Here is a 14,881-nt window from a genome sequence, read left to right as displayed (position 1 = left end):
CATTTTTTTTTTCTGAAAGGAAGAAGACTTTTCAGGGGCTGCCTAAACAAATCAGTGATAAAGACAGGGAAAGACCTTGGGAACCCTGAGGATCAAGAAGCCCCTATGTTTGATATAAAAATATGCAGGAGCAAGTCTATGAGTTTAGCAAATGAAAAACAGCAAAACCAGGAGCCCAATGAAATGAATCAGAGCTCTGTCAGCAACACCAGTGTGCCCAAAATCTCACTCACTACTATGGATAACATAAAGGGGATCAGTATGGGGGAAATCACAACTCTAAAGAAATTAGGCAGGAGAAGGTGATGTAAGCATGCAGTATAATTCAAAGTGCATTTCTTACCACAATGTGTGATGGAGACAGTGGAGTTATTCCAGGGTCTCCCAAGCTTTTGGCTGGTGATGAGTAAGCAGATGTGGAAACTGCATCTAAAAGGAAGCAAACACCCATCAGTGTCAGCAAGCAGAATGAGTAAATACAACAGTTACTTTGCACACTGCTAAACTGTTTTCCAGTTGTAAAGAATCTGCTAAAACACAAAGCAAATTCCACAGCTGCCATCTAAAACATGTTCTGCCTTTAAAACATGCTAAGACACAACTGTTGTTTTGGTTTTAAAATGTCTGTCTGACCTTCATGACTATTACCATCCTTTTATTACATTGTCATGTACAATGTTAAAAGTCTTCCTAAACATATTCAAAAATCATAGTTGGTACAAGCAGCTTGAGCACCACACACTGCCCAGGATTTAAATGCATGAATGCAGAAACTAAACACAAGCTGTGAGATCCAAAAAGACAGACCCATTTACAAGAAAAAGAGGAGCTGAGAGCAACTGGAGAAAGTAGGAAGAGTAAGCTGCAATTTGTCCATCCTGAGCCTTTATTCTGAAACTTTCCCAATACTGTCTCTGTTTTCATCCTTCACTACACTGTGCACTGGAACATCCTGCAGCTGTTAATACTACTGCAGGACAGAATCCAGCTGGGAAAAAGGAAAGCATTATTAACAAGTCATCAAAGAAATATTTCTACCCAGCATACAATACTAAAACTTCATTTAAAGGCACAGACCAAATGAGTAACAAATACTGTACTGCACTTATTTTATTTTTCATTCTTTCATTTACATTGATGATGACAGAAAATGAAATGGCTTAAAACAAATTAAGCTTAGATGGATTTATATATAATCTGAAGAATGCAATAGTTTATCAAAATAGAACGTACCAAAGGTACCACACAGCCTGTCCATGCTCATACCCCTCTGCTCTAAAATTTAAGCCCCGAGTGCTTACTGAATTCTCTTCCACAGAATACAAGCTGTAATTAGATGTAAAGCAGAATGATGCAATAGGCCTCTGAACATTATTAATAATAATTAAATAATAAGTAATACATTTCAATGTATTTTTATCACCTACTTGGATGCATCACATGTTTATTCATAGCATGTAATTCCTAGACATGACTGACAATTCAGAGCATCAGTCCAAGATGACACTGGCTCTCCAAGACCTCAGAATTACATAGGGAAAAATGGCAATCAAATATGTCTTGTTTCCCAGGGAAGATTTAAAAACCCTGCAGTGGGCAAGTATGAGAGAATTCGCCTGCAGGGGGAAAAAAAAATAAAAAATCTTTCTCCAAATCTTAATTTTGCTCTTGAAATTTCATATATTTCTTGAAGATATAACATGCATGTTCAGCCTGATTTTTAGAAGCATTTGCAGAAGCACAGTATTTGCATTTTCTACACAAATTCTCCAGGAATATATTAAGTTACTCCTCTTGCAGTGAAGTACAAAAAGTCACAGGCCAAGTGTGACAAGCACAGAATCTGCTCTGTTCATTAAGACGTCTTTGGAACAGATGCTGTTATCAGCCTCCTTTGTGCCATTTTTACCTCTTAATTTTTGCACCAGCAACATGGTATTTATTTTAGAATTGAAAAACAATATCTCAACACAGAAAAAAAAAAATTAAATAACTAACAAAATACATTCCTTGCATCCTGCTGTAATTCCTGGCTGGACCTGCCCTATACTTCCTGAGCAGACCAGGACATTGCAACACTGACTCAACATCTTTGGAAACCTGCACTTTACCCACACTTAGGATGCTGATTTGGAGCACAAAATGTAAACATCAAACCATGTGTTTTCAGTGTTTGACTTTGCCACTTTTTGGTTACCTGTTTCAGCACTCATGTTTCACAGATGAGCTGGGGCAGCTCCAGAGGAGGCCACAGAGATGATGACAGGGCTGGAGCACCTCTGCTGTGGAGACAGGCGGGGAGAGAAAGCTCCAGGGAGACCTCAGAGCACCTTCCAGTACCTAAAGGGGGCCTACAAAAGTCACAAAGGGACATTTTACAAGGGCAGGTAATGACAGGACAAAGGGAAAGGGCTTTAAAATGAAAAAGTGTAAATTTCCATTAGACATCAGGGTGAAATTCTTTACTGTGACACTGGAGATGCACTGGCATAGGTTGTCCAGAGAAGCTGTGCAAGGGCTCAAAGCCAGGCTGGACAGGGCTTGGAGCAACCTGGTCCAGTGGAAAGTGTCCCTGCCCCTGGCAGGGTGTTGAAACAAGATGATCTTCAAGGTCCTTTCCAACCCCCCAAACTACTCTGTGTTTCTAAGGTGCATTTTCCAACCTGTCTTCAGCTATCAGCCTTGAAAAGTTATTTTTATCTCTGTGTGCAACTCAGAAAATTCTCTGTGACAGGATACACATTTTAGTATCTCAAAGAGCAGTGAATAAATATCCAGAGCAATACTGACATCCATCCAATGAAACCACTAACTTGGGTGGTGTCCTACCAAGAATGAATTCTAGTTAATTAAAAAAAAAAGACCCTTCCAAACCCATCACCATCCAGCACTGCCTTCATGGCTCCTCCTGTAAATACCCAGCTAAATAAAATAATTCTATAATGCATCCTGGATCTAATGCCAAAACTTCTCAGCAGTTAGTGAAATAACTGCTAAAAGCAAATGAAATTAGGATATTTGTAACATTATACTATCTACCCCATCTGAACTGCAAGGTGTTAAAATATATTTGTCTATGTGGGAGCTTTTGTATTTTGTTGAGTTAGTGTTTCCATGGTGAAAAAAATGTGCATGTGTAACAATTTTTACAGCTGTGTTCTGAAGAACAGTAAATGCATGGATATTCCAGGATATTTAAAAATCCCTTATCTCTAAAGCACTGTGTGATTGGTTGATCTGACAGAAACAAAAGCATCTGTTCCAAGCCAGAGAATGGGGAAAGGGTTCCAAGGAACCTGATTTGCAACCATGAAACTGAAAAATGATGCTTAGACTGTCCTGGATAGGATCAGGGTATTTGGAACAGTTCTAGAATTAGAATGACTTAGAATGTCTTATTATGGTTTCTGCAACAAAAAAACATAATCAAATAATGTTCTACATAGCTCAAGTTCCAGCTTTATCTCCGTGTTTACTAAGGATCTTTATCTCTGTCAAATTACATGCTAGGACAAAAACACAGCTAAACAGTATGCACTAAATAAACACTTAAATTCTTGCCAATTTACAAACCAAATTAAACTGAGGAAGGTGATTTAGAATCCAAATTAAATAAGTCCTCAAACGAAACAGTATTTAAAATAATCTTTTTCTAAATATGATGCAAACTTCTTGAATAAAAATTCTTGTATTTACTTCTGAGCTGAATATTAACCTGGAATATGGTTCGGATAATTTCAATAAATATGTATAGACTAAATCTGAACACATTAGGATTTCTGACTTAAGTCCTAACCTAAGTAATTGGCAAAGAACACCTTGTGCATTTTTAAGGTGATCAGAAGTTGAAGGGAAAACAGAGAAGGCTCCCAAACTATTACAGAATTAGCAAAATTATGAGATCAGAAGATATTGTATTATTAATGAAATCATGTCCATTATCACATTAGCTCCAATTGTTGGTTTAGCAGACTTAATTTAAATTAATCCTTCTTTTCATCTAAACAGATGCAAGAGTTTATTTTCTGTGGTTTCCTGCAATGCCTAATCTGTTTAGCTCTTTCTGTTCTTCAGTAAATGATCAGCAACATTGTAGATTTTGACAAAATGCAACCAAGGATTAACCTTTAAGTGTCAAAGAATGCAGACTAAAAGCAAAGTCCAGAACATTTATAAAAACTTTGCTGATGCAGTGTGGATATTTCACTGATTGAGTGTTCAGCTGAATCTGATTTTTCTGACAGATCTGAAGAGCAGGACCAAGCTCATTATTTAATTAGAAAGATCAGTTAATGGCAGCTGGAAGGCCATCAGTCTATTCTGAATTTTTGAGAGCCCCTGCCACACATTCCTACTCAGGACTGGATAAATCAACTTTAGGGAACTGCTAGAAAAAGCCAGACATGGACCAATAGAGTCCCAGATAATCAGCTTCAAGCCAGCAGCTAAAGAAGGCTGAGTGCTGGACTTCCCAGTCACAAGCCACTAAGGTGGCACTCAAAAACAAAAAATAATTCAGCAGCCACACAAAATCTTCTCTTTTCTGTTCATCTGTATATAATTCAGCTACATAAGGCATCAGTAAAATTTTCTGCTTCACCTATTATGGACCTTGTTCGTTTCCCCAGTGAAGGAGATGCAGAGCAGTGGATTCTGTCTAACCCAGGTGCCATAAATAATGGATAAAGTAGAGTGGGCTTTGTCACCAGGGAGAATTTAACAGGACAAGTAAATCAGGAACCCGGGAATCAGGGTGTGGGGCTGTGCAGCATAATGCCAGAAATACTGTCACACCAGGGAAGGGGGGACATTTCTGAATGTGCCTCATGCCACCAGTTCTGTGTATGGAAAAGAAACAACTTTTAAAAAATGAAGAAATAAGGATTCAAGCCCCAAGTCCGCCATCAGAAATCATTTCAGGTACATTCTGCATTACTTTGGAGTGATGGCTACAAAAGCAAAGGCTTCACCAGAGAAGTTGCACTTTGCAAATCTTCTCAGACCTACAGCTGCCACCCACCCTCTGGTGCTTCCTTTGTGCACCCTGGCTCTCTTGAGAGAATTGTCCTTAGAAGTAGGAGCTTTTCCTTTCCCTGCTTGGAGGCTTCCCATGGATCTCTCTCCTACAGTTGTTTCACAAACCAAAGAATAAGCAAAGGAGCATCTGTAAGAACATACCTGAACACCTGTCTGAGTTATATCCCAATCATAAGTAAATTTGTATTGCTGTCCTGACAGAGTGGCCACAAACCCAACACAAACTCTTCCCACAACTTTCTGAATCAACAACAGGATCAATACCATTCCCCATTTCAGATCAGAGTTCAAGTATTTTAGTAAGTGCTTTCACTATAAAGACATCAGTGAGTCCCAGCACAGCCTTTTCCAAACTCCCAGCTGAGAGTGGTGCAGGACACCACCCTGGCTCAAAAGGAAAGCTGCGATAACTCTTTTTGATTTGTGTAATGCACATCCACTGCTCCAAATGCCAAATCATCCCAGCACTCAGATATTTGTAGGCGGCTGATCCAGGTGCACAGGGGAAGTTGGATGCATTAGACCTACTAAAAATGTCACTACTGCAGCTGATCTTTGTGGCTCCAATAAATCCATGTTAACTGAACTCACCATGAACACACTGAACGTGTCACAAATCAAACATTGCAAGTATCTCATGGCCCTTTGTCTGGAATTTCCAGCCTCCAGCATGTGGTAAAGGTGAATGCTGCTGTGTGTATACACACTGCTCTGCTCTCAGTCAGGTTGTGGGTAATGCCAAAATTTTAGCCAAATTCCTTATTTCCCATTCAGGCACTACATCTGGATTTAAAATTTAGGAAAAAAAAGAAGGGAAATAAAAAGGAAACAAGGATGTATTGAACCAAACACGGGTATAGATTAGCCATCAGGCAACAAAAGAATGGAATAAACCCATTATGTTTCATTCAAAAGATTTGAGCATCAAAATAATTTTGACCCAAGCAAACCTTCCTAATGATATTTGCACAAGAAAAGAAGGGTTTACCATATTGCTATTAGCTGGCAACTGCTGCACTGATGAAGAAAACCTTATTCAGCTTTTCCTATTGCTGAGATTTTCCTTTGCATTAGGAACAAAATGTCAGAGCTTCCAAATGCAATGTGACAACCTAGACCATTTTACTGTAAATACAAAGATGGCCTTTTAAAATAATTACAGAACAATAAAAAAAGAGATGGAGAGAAGCAAAAAAAAAATCTTAAAATATTCTTATGCATAATAAAAAGATCCCATATTTCATAGCAGAAGTAAGAACCTTCTGTTCCTACTGAAACCAATGGAACCACTGTTATGACCATCAATTAAAGTCCTTTGTTTTAAAATGCCAGCAGGCATCCAGCTGGTTTGCTGAAGACTGCAATACACTTCTCTTCCAAGAATACAGCCATAACTAATCTCTGATACAAATCCAAGTTTCCTGATACCCTTTCATAATATCTGGTCCCCCAAAGAACTGGAATTCATTGCACTGATACCAATTAGAGCACAAGGATTTCCTAAGTAACAAAAAAAAAAATAAAAAATCTCCCAATACTTTGCACAGAATTCTAAAAATAAGACATGTTTGTCATTACAACTTTGACCTTTTCCATTTATTGCTTCTATATTGTCTCCCATCATGATCACGCTTTGACTAGAGGGATTACATTTTGACTACCCTATGAACTCTTTCTAAGGTAATTTTAAGATTTTACCATTATTGTTAAGAGTATCAAAAACCAACCCCAGTTTCATCCCATCACTCACTTTGTGGACAATATTCATTTTCCTGAGCCTCAGCAGCAATGGGAGGCCAAAAGACGCCACCACTTTTCTGTGAACTTAATTTGAGGTGAAAGAAACACGCAAGAACTCGCAGTAACCTCCTGAAAATGCCACATGGGTTGTGTTCACTCCTCCTCTATCTGACAGGACATAGGCTAAAATACTTTACTTACAATTCATCTGATCTCTCTAATGCTTGGTAAGATGGGCTAAAGCTGAGCAATCACACTCACTGGGTGTGTGATGCCCCAGCAGCTCCTCACCAACAGCTAAGGGTGTCCTTAAGCTGCCTTCAACTCAAACCCTTCCACCCTCTACACTGCAAGGTCCCAAATCCAGCTCCACCCTGAATGCCCTGACAGATTTCCAGCTTCTGTGATCAGCCAGCTCCCTTTTCCCTCCCATTTCCTTCCCCACGCCCTGATGGGATTGCAGTGTGCTCAAAACCTGCTCACACCCCAGAGCCTGGGGAACTCACCAGCAGTGCCCTGCAGGGATCCCTCTCCCCACATCCCAGCTCTCCCACAGCCATGCACTACTGCCAGGAGACACAACTCTGATCCTGGTTTACCTCCAGCAAAAGGCAGCAGGTGTTATGTTGTGATAAAGGTGGGTTAACAACAGATCTGGCAGCTCAGAGTGGTAAAAGACAATTCTCCGTGATTTCCCTAAATATTTCCTGACACGGTTCTGTAAGAGACACCTTCAGTGCACACTAACTAAACTTCTCTCCCTTCAACAAGCTCTTCTTTGAACTTGCTTCCTTCACAGTTCTTGCACTATCTGCAAGCACTGCCTTCCTGTACCTCTCACCTCCTCCCTCGCTGCTTCCAGGAACAGGTAAGGAACAGAAAACAAACCCCAAGATGTACAGAACTCAGGTGAAAAGAAACCTTCCTGGAAAAGGTTTCCTGCTGCTTCTCCTCCATCATCATGTCTGCCCTCATCCACCTCCTCCACTTGGCTCACTGCAAGGTTGTCAGGAATGGCACTACTGAGATTATGCTCTAATTCCCAGGACCATGCTCATAAAACAGAACATTTGTGATGTTAATCACTCTCTTTGAGAACATCACCATTTCCCAGCTCAACTGGACTGGTTCACTGCTTTTTCTTTTTAAAAAACAAGATCAAAATATTACAGTTATAAACATGTTTTACTACAAGTTTCTATTTAAGAACCATGTCAAGATACAATTGTATCCTGAAAAGAATGCAATCCTACATTTCTCAATCAAGGTATTCAAAGAATCACTGTTCAGCTTTTCAGACTGTGCATCCAGCACACAGGAATAAGAACATTTGGGGGGGAATTTGTTCACTTAGAAGGCAAAAAGGTTATTTAGTTTTCAAGCGTTCCTAGATTCAGGAACAGCATCTTGCAGTGCATCAAGCTGGATGAATGTAGTGACACCTTTTTCTTAAAACATGAATTGGGAAAAAAATTTGAATATGTTTGTCTTCATTTTGACAATCTTCTGGAAGGCTTAACATGATTCACACATTTACACAGCCTTGACAAGAGAAAACCAACCACTCTCATCAATTCACAGGGAAAAAAAAAGGATAAGCAGGGGGCAGGGTAAAAAGAAAAGTCAAACTAGAATAGCCATTACTTACAGTAGTCAGCATGAGTGATGCTGTATATAAATCCCTTCATATTCTTCAAGGCTATTAAACCCAGTTTTGTTCAAAGATGGAAAAATAAAGGAACAGTAACTATGACAAAATGTCAAATATAGGTATCACATTTGAAAAGTCATTAGCAAAGTCATCTATGAAACCATATTCTATGGCTATTGATTTATCTCCTGAGCAATATTTCATTGCTGTATCAAAAACCAGATATTCTTTCTTTTTATTTGATGGTCTCGAAAACAGTTACCAGGCTTAAAGAAAAGCTTAAAGAAAAAATAACTTATGAGAAAAGAAGAAATTACCTGATGAGTATTTGCAGAGTAGATCACAAAATCACGGAGTCACCAACCAAAATCCACTTCCAGAGGTTTTTATGCTAACACCCATCAGGGTTATGCTCAAGTGCCATGACAGTGCATGCACAGACCAAAGTGACCAACCAGAAAACCACTGCAAATTTACACTGTCACGGTGACAAGCCCCTGGCACCACCTTCAAAGGAGTTCCTGTGGCTAAAATCGTAACAGGAGAGTAGCTGAGTAAGCAAGAGAGCTCCTACAAAAGGTGATTTTTGAATGCAGCACTTGCACAGTACCAGCACTGCTGGAAGTGGCATGCCCTGCCATTCTGATTACTGTCAGTGCTCTGCTCAGGTATCCATGGAAACTTGAGAAATAGATGGTAAATTTGTTGGATCTGTTTGGCATCAGGGAATGGGACTAGCTGCCAGTCAGCCCAGTCTAATCACAGGTATTCTGATCTTTAATCATGGAGAAGGCATCAAGAGTCCTCAAATGATGGTAAAACTGACCACATGGTCACATTTCCCAAACAATGACAAAAGGAGGGGCAAGGATGCACTGAGAAACTGTTATTTTAATGGTGTTATTATCTCTTGAGAGAGAAAAATATCCCAATCCCTGTAATGAGGAAAGAGACACTCAAATATTCACTCTTCCAACCTCTCAGGGACAGGAAAAAAAAGAAAGCATGGATACAAATGCACAGAACCTCACAGGGACAGGTGGACACAGAGCACTCAGGACTGTAAAACCCTTTGAGAGAAACTGCTTCAACCCTAGAGATTGGTCCTGAATAGCACTGAGAATTAGGCATGTTATTTTAATGGTGTTTTTATCTCTTGAGAGAGAAAAATATCCCAATCCCTGTAATGAGGAAAGAGACACTCAAATAGTCACTCTTCCAGCCTCACAGGGAACAGGAGAAAAAAGAAAGATGGATACAAATGCACAGAACCTCACAGGGACAGGTGGACACAGAGTACTCAGGACTGTAACACCCTTTGAGAGAAACTGCTTCAACCCTAGAGATTGGTCCTGAATAGCACTGAGAAGCAGGGATGTATCCAGAAATGGACAAACTGAAGTTGCGTTCCCAGATCATTGCCTCTGGGTGAAGGAAGTAGCAAAAGGAGAATAATTTATCTCTGCTTCCTTGCCCAAGGAAACTAGTGCAGGTTGGGCAGGCTCCTGCAATAGGAACTGATTTTCTTCAGAGAGAGAATGGGGATTAACTCCTTCAGATGACATGGAATTGCTATAATTGAACTACATTCACATCCACACTTTTCTGGACTCCAACTGGTAATGATTACTAGAAATCTCTCTCAATATTCCTCAGAAACTACATCTGCAGAGCACAGCCTGAGAGTGTTGGGTTAAAAGCTAAAAGCAAAATCCTCTCCAGGTCTCCCATTCCTGCAGATGTAGGTACCCTTGGAACTGATCCATGCGCTCAGAGCCTGCAAATCTGTAACACCAGAGCTGCAGCTCTGGGCCAGGGAGCACCCAGTGACTCACAGGGGAGGGCAGAGCAGTGAGCCAGGGCAGGGGAGCACCAGCCCAGCTCCCAAAGCCCCTCTGCTGTCCTTGACACACCCTCGTGCGCTCCTGGGTGAAGAACAAAGCACTCTAGGCTTTCTGGCCACCATATTCTGAGGAGTTTTGTTTATTTATTTGCTTACTTCTTAGAAATGACTGCATTTCCCTCTTCATTTACATGACAACGTTTCTCAAATCCCTCTGAGACAGCCTTTGAAGGAATTTCCTGTTTTAATACTGATTACTGACACAGATCACCACTGCCATGCTAATTTTAAAACACTGCAAAGTCGCTGTTTTAATAGCAGTTCTAGCAAAATTTTAAACTTGATTTTATTTTAAATGCATATCACTATGATTCTTAACAGCACAGCACACGGGCCAGAGCTGACACATTTTGAATAATGAGAGCTAAGGAATATATATCAATAAATATCAAAAATGCGCCTGGTCACTGAGAAAAGGCAGACTGGATGTAGTGACCCAGGAGCCAGGACACTTGTCACAGCGAGGGAGAGGAAGCCTGTGGATCTGTCACGGGCATTTCAGATCACCGAGGCTCAGCCTTGGCAGCAGCATCCCCTCAGTGCAACACCAACATCTGTGACCTTACAGCACCAAACAGCTGCACACTCTGCAGTGGAACATCTGAGAAGCAAGTGTACCATTTACTGCCACTGCCCATGGAGCTCAGAGCTCATCCCTGAAACAGGCTCCAAGCCCTCCTGGCACCTCTCTCACACTGCAGAAACACCAACCCGAACCAGCCTGGAGCTTCACCCATCCTCCTCTTCAACCAGCCAGCTTGTTTAATAGAAACGTGACAAGTGCCACACAAGAGCTGAGTAATTGTGTAAGAAATCATCTATGGATGGACAAAGATTTCACTAAAGCTGCATAAAGAAAATATCAACAGCTAGTTCACCTAAGGAAAACAACAACAACACAAAAAAAAGGAACAGATGCAAACTCCCCAAAAAGGTCATGCTGCTTCAAACCAAATTAAGGTCATGACTGTTCTCATCCTCCTAATTGAAAGCTGCATTGTTGGCGTGCATTGTTTTTATTCCCTTCACGTTTTCCATTATCATTTACTGGGAGCCAGCACAGTTTTTTTTTAAATTTAAAAAGGTAATGTGCTTCTTCACAATACCTACAGACTAAAAGAGCCACAGGGAGAAGTTTCTAAAACCATAACTGGTGTGCTCTTTGAAGTCAAATACTTGTGAAATCCCATCTGACACATCATCAAAAGGCAGAACCAATTCAGGTACAGAAAACTGACACAATGGGATCTTTAAATATTATTGTTTTAAAGTTAAAAGTATATTCTTGAGATTTTTTTTAAGAAAGGAATGGTTGCTTTGTGAATTTATAGAGAGAACAGGTGAAATCATAATAGAAGGGAGAAAAAATTAATTAATCCCCTGGAACAGCTTAGAAGAATAAGTAACTGGAAATTGTAAACTATTTGACCAGATCTGTAACTTTAAAAGGAAAAAAGAAAAGAAATCCAGACTTAATTGCAACAGCAGATATGATGTCCAGAAGGGGCCTAAAAAATTTCAACAGCATTGCCATGAAAGTGGGAAAAGTTGTCCATGGCAGGTCACATCAACTCAACCAACAAAAGAAGCATTGGCAGAAAAAAAGCACAAGTCAAGTCCCATATAACCCAAAGCAGCAGTGACACAGTTAGAAAACAAAACATGGCCTAGACCCTGACATGTTCATGAAGGAATCAGGTCTTTTATAGCAGAGACAGCATTCTGGCCTTGCTGCACAGACCTGCCCTCCCAGAGGCTGCTCTAACTTGAGCTGACATCCAAGGCTGCAGCATCCTCTTCCAGCTCCTGGTGACAGTGGCATTTGTCAGAAACCCTGGTCACTCCCCGTGGACCAGGATAAAGCCCCTTTACCCAGAAATGCACCGGCTGAAAATGCCTCTGGACAGATCAGACCTCTTGGGGTTTCTCTACAGCTGATTGAAGCTTTGGGGAGACTTTGTAGGGACAGAGCAGGGCAGATCTGTTGAGCACCAAGTGCTGTCCCCATGGGAGTGAACCAAACACTCAGACTGAAAGCTTACAGGGTGCCTGTCATGAAGGAAAACTTGTCAGCTCAACCAGCATTACCCAATTACCAGCCAAAGGCTTGAAAAATGCCAAAAATCAGTATAATTAGAAGCTTTACATGCAGTAGCTCCTGGGTATGAACAGTTTCACTAAGCAAGCTGCAGATACCGCAGTGCTGTGCTAAGTGGAGCTATAAAGATGATGGGCAGGCACTGCATACAGCACTCAGCTATTTTACATACAGACATTTCCTTTACGTGTTGTACTGTGCTGCAAGAAGTGGCAGCAGCTTCAATACTGTCAATACAACACACACTAAATCACACTTTATCCCTCAAGCCTTTTTTCCCCCTGACAGCCTCTGCATTCCAGTGCATGGAAAGAACATAAAGATTTCTGGCATCACAAATCATTGCTTTACTACCTGGTCTTCTGTCTTCTTACCAAATCCCTCCTGCACAGATTCTCCCTATGTCACAAGTTACTTCATTTCAGTATTGCATTGCACCAACCTTGCAACCTGGCAGAAAACAAAACGTGATACCCTGTCATCTGAAAGACAAATGAACCTGTCAGTCTATTCTTCCCTTTGTCAGCTGCATGCTAGAAAATTGTTACAGGTTACAGAGATTTCATTTAGGAAGCATTGAGAGAACATTTAGATGTTGGGAGGCAGAAGAACCCAGTGGAGCATCTTGAGGATTCGACTAGTTTCTAAGTAGTGTTTCCTGGTTTAGTTTGGGGTTTTTTAATGGACACTTTATGACTCTATTATTCCGCTTACACTGAAATTAAGCTATGTCATTCTAAACGCTCCCCAAATCCTACTATAATCAAACTTAAATTTTAAGTTTCCCCATACATTTCTGCCAGCGCCGTTGGCTCAGCACTGCAGTTTCCTCAAGTCTGCAGATTACAGTGAGGAAGAAGGCATGGAAAGATGGAATGAAATCAGGCTGAGTCTGCATTTCCCTTAGGGTTATTCACCCATATCATCTGTATCCTAGGAACCCTCTTCCCTCCCCCAGCTCCGTTCCCACACAAGGAGAGCCCACCCCGTCCTGCAAAGGCTGTGTTGCTCCTATCGGGCAGGGCAACCCCAAACGGATCAAACCCATCCTTGTTCCAGGCAAAACAAGATTCAGCTCAGCTCGAGTCAAGTCTGCAGAATCAGAGACATGTAGCCCCTTAACGTGGTAAAACGGCACCGGTGGGGGTTTCCCCACCCCTACACCTCGCCTGGTCCCCGGGGCTGCGCCAGGATGCTCAGGCGCTCAGCCAGACAGCGCCGGCTCTCCCACCCGGCTGCCAGGTCTTTCTTTCCCAGTGCATCAGGCTTCTCGCTATACAGGGGGGCTGCCTCTATGTCAGCAGCAGCCCCCGAGCTCCAGTCCGAGCCCTCCTCCCTCTGGCCGCTGCCGGGAAAGGGAGAGACCCCGACCCGCGGGGTTGCGGAGCCACAAAGGCCCGTCCGGCGGGGATGCCGCGCCCGCCGCAGCGCCCGGCGCCGGCCAGGGCGCCCGCCCCGCCTCGCCTCGCCTCGCCCGGCCGTGCCGCCGCATTGTTTTGTCACCTGGGTCCCCCCGCGGTGCGGCACCGGCTCCCCGGGCACCGCACGTGGAGGAGCGGCGGCGCTGCCCGGCTCCGGGCGGGGGTTCCGCACCGAGCCGCCGCCTCCCTCAGCCGGCCCTGCCCGCGGGGCATCCCCCGAGCCGGGCACCGCCGGCCCGGCCCTGCCCTGCCCCGCCCGCACGGCCACAGCCGGGACATTGTCTGCCGCCTCCCGCCTCTCCTGCTCCGGACGGGGCTCCCTTCTCCTCCACACCGCTTCCCCCCATGAGCCGGGGGGAAGCCGGCAGCGCTCCTGCATTGCGGCGGGGCCCCCTCACCTGCGGCACCGCTCTCCGCCTCCGACATGGCCCGCTCCCGCCGCGCTCGCCGGGGCACGGGCCGGCGGCGGAGCTGCGCTGCCCACCCCGGGGGAGGCTCCGCTGCTCGTGTAGTCTCCGCCCCGCTGCGCCTTCCTGCGGCCGGTGCGGAGCCGAGGGGGAGCGGCTGCGCGGCCGGGCCGGCGCTGACGGCTTCCCGCGCCGGCTGCGGGGCTGCGCCGCCCCTCCCCGCCCGCTCCGCAGCCGCACAAGGACGGCACCGGCGGGGGGGCCGCCTGTGAGGGCCGGCCGGCCCCAGATGCGGATTTCACGGCCACCGAAGCGGAAAGCCGTCCGCGGTGACAGCCGCAGAAAGAGACCCCTGTCTGTGGCCGGGGGTGACAGCCCGGCTCGGTGCCGGGAATGGGTGATGGGGTCCTGCAGGGATGCAGCGCGAGGAGGCTGCGGAGGTTACCCCAGCTGTTCCCCCGATCGTCAGGGGTGTGGGTGCAGCTAACCCGGACAGGCATAAATCACGGACGGGTCCCCTGATATCATGTATTACGGGGTGGCTTATACGGCATGGGAATTCTTTATATTTGTCTTCAGAGTGAGCTCTCCCACATGGTTCTGCAGTGCTGTCAGGCCAAGAGC

General features: G+C 43.8%; 1 protein-coding gene across 1 annotated transcript in view; it reads right to left on the bottom strand.

Moving 5' to 3' along the window:
- The window catches only part of HSPA12A (heat shock protein family A (Hsp70) member 12A), a 52,973-nt gene extending 38,674 nt beyond the window's left edge, over nucleotides 1-14,299 (bottom strand). The window contains exons 1-3 of the mRNA XM_059476970.1: nucleotides 14,249-14,299; nucleotides 2,198-2,351; nucleotides 344-429 (exon numbers count right to left, since the gene is read on the bottom strand). Of these exons, the coding sequence (XP_059332953.1) occupies nucleotides 344-429; nucleotides 2,198-2,213 (102 nt within the window). The 5' untranslated portion in view covers nucleotides 2,214-2,351; nucleotides 14,249-14,299. The remainder of the gene's footprint in view (nucleotides 1-343; nucleotides 430-2,197; nucleotides 2,352-14,248) is intronic.
- Nucleotides 14,300-14,881: the final 582 nt, after the last annotated feature.

Source organism: Ammospiza nelsoni, chromosome 8 (genome assembly GCF_027579445.1).
Source record: "Ammospiza nelsoni isolate bAmmNel1 chromosome 8, bAmmNel1.pri, whole genome shotgun sequence".
Lineage (NCBI taxonomy): Eukaryota > Metazoa > Chordata > Aves > Passeriformes > Passerellidae > Ammospiza > Ammospiza nelsoni.
This window is presented reverse-complemented; position numbering and strand designations above follow the sequence as displayed.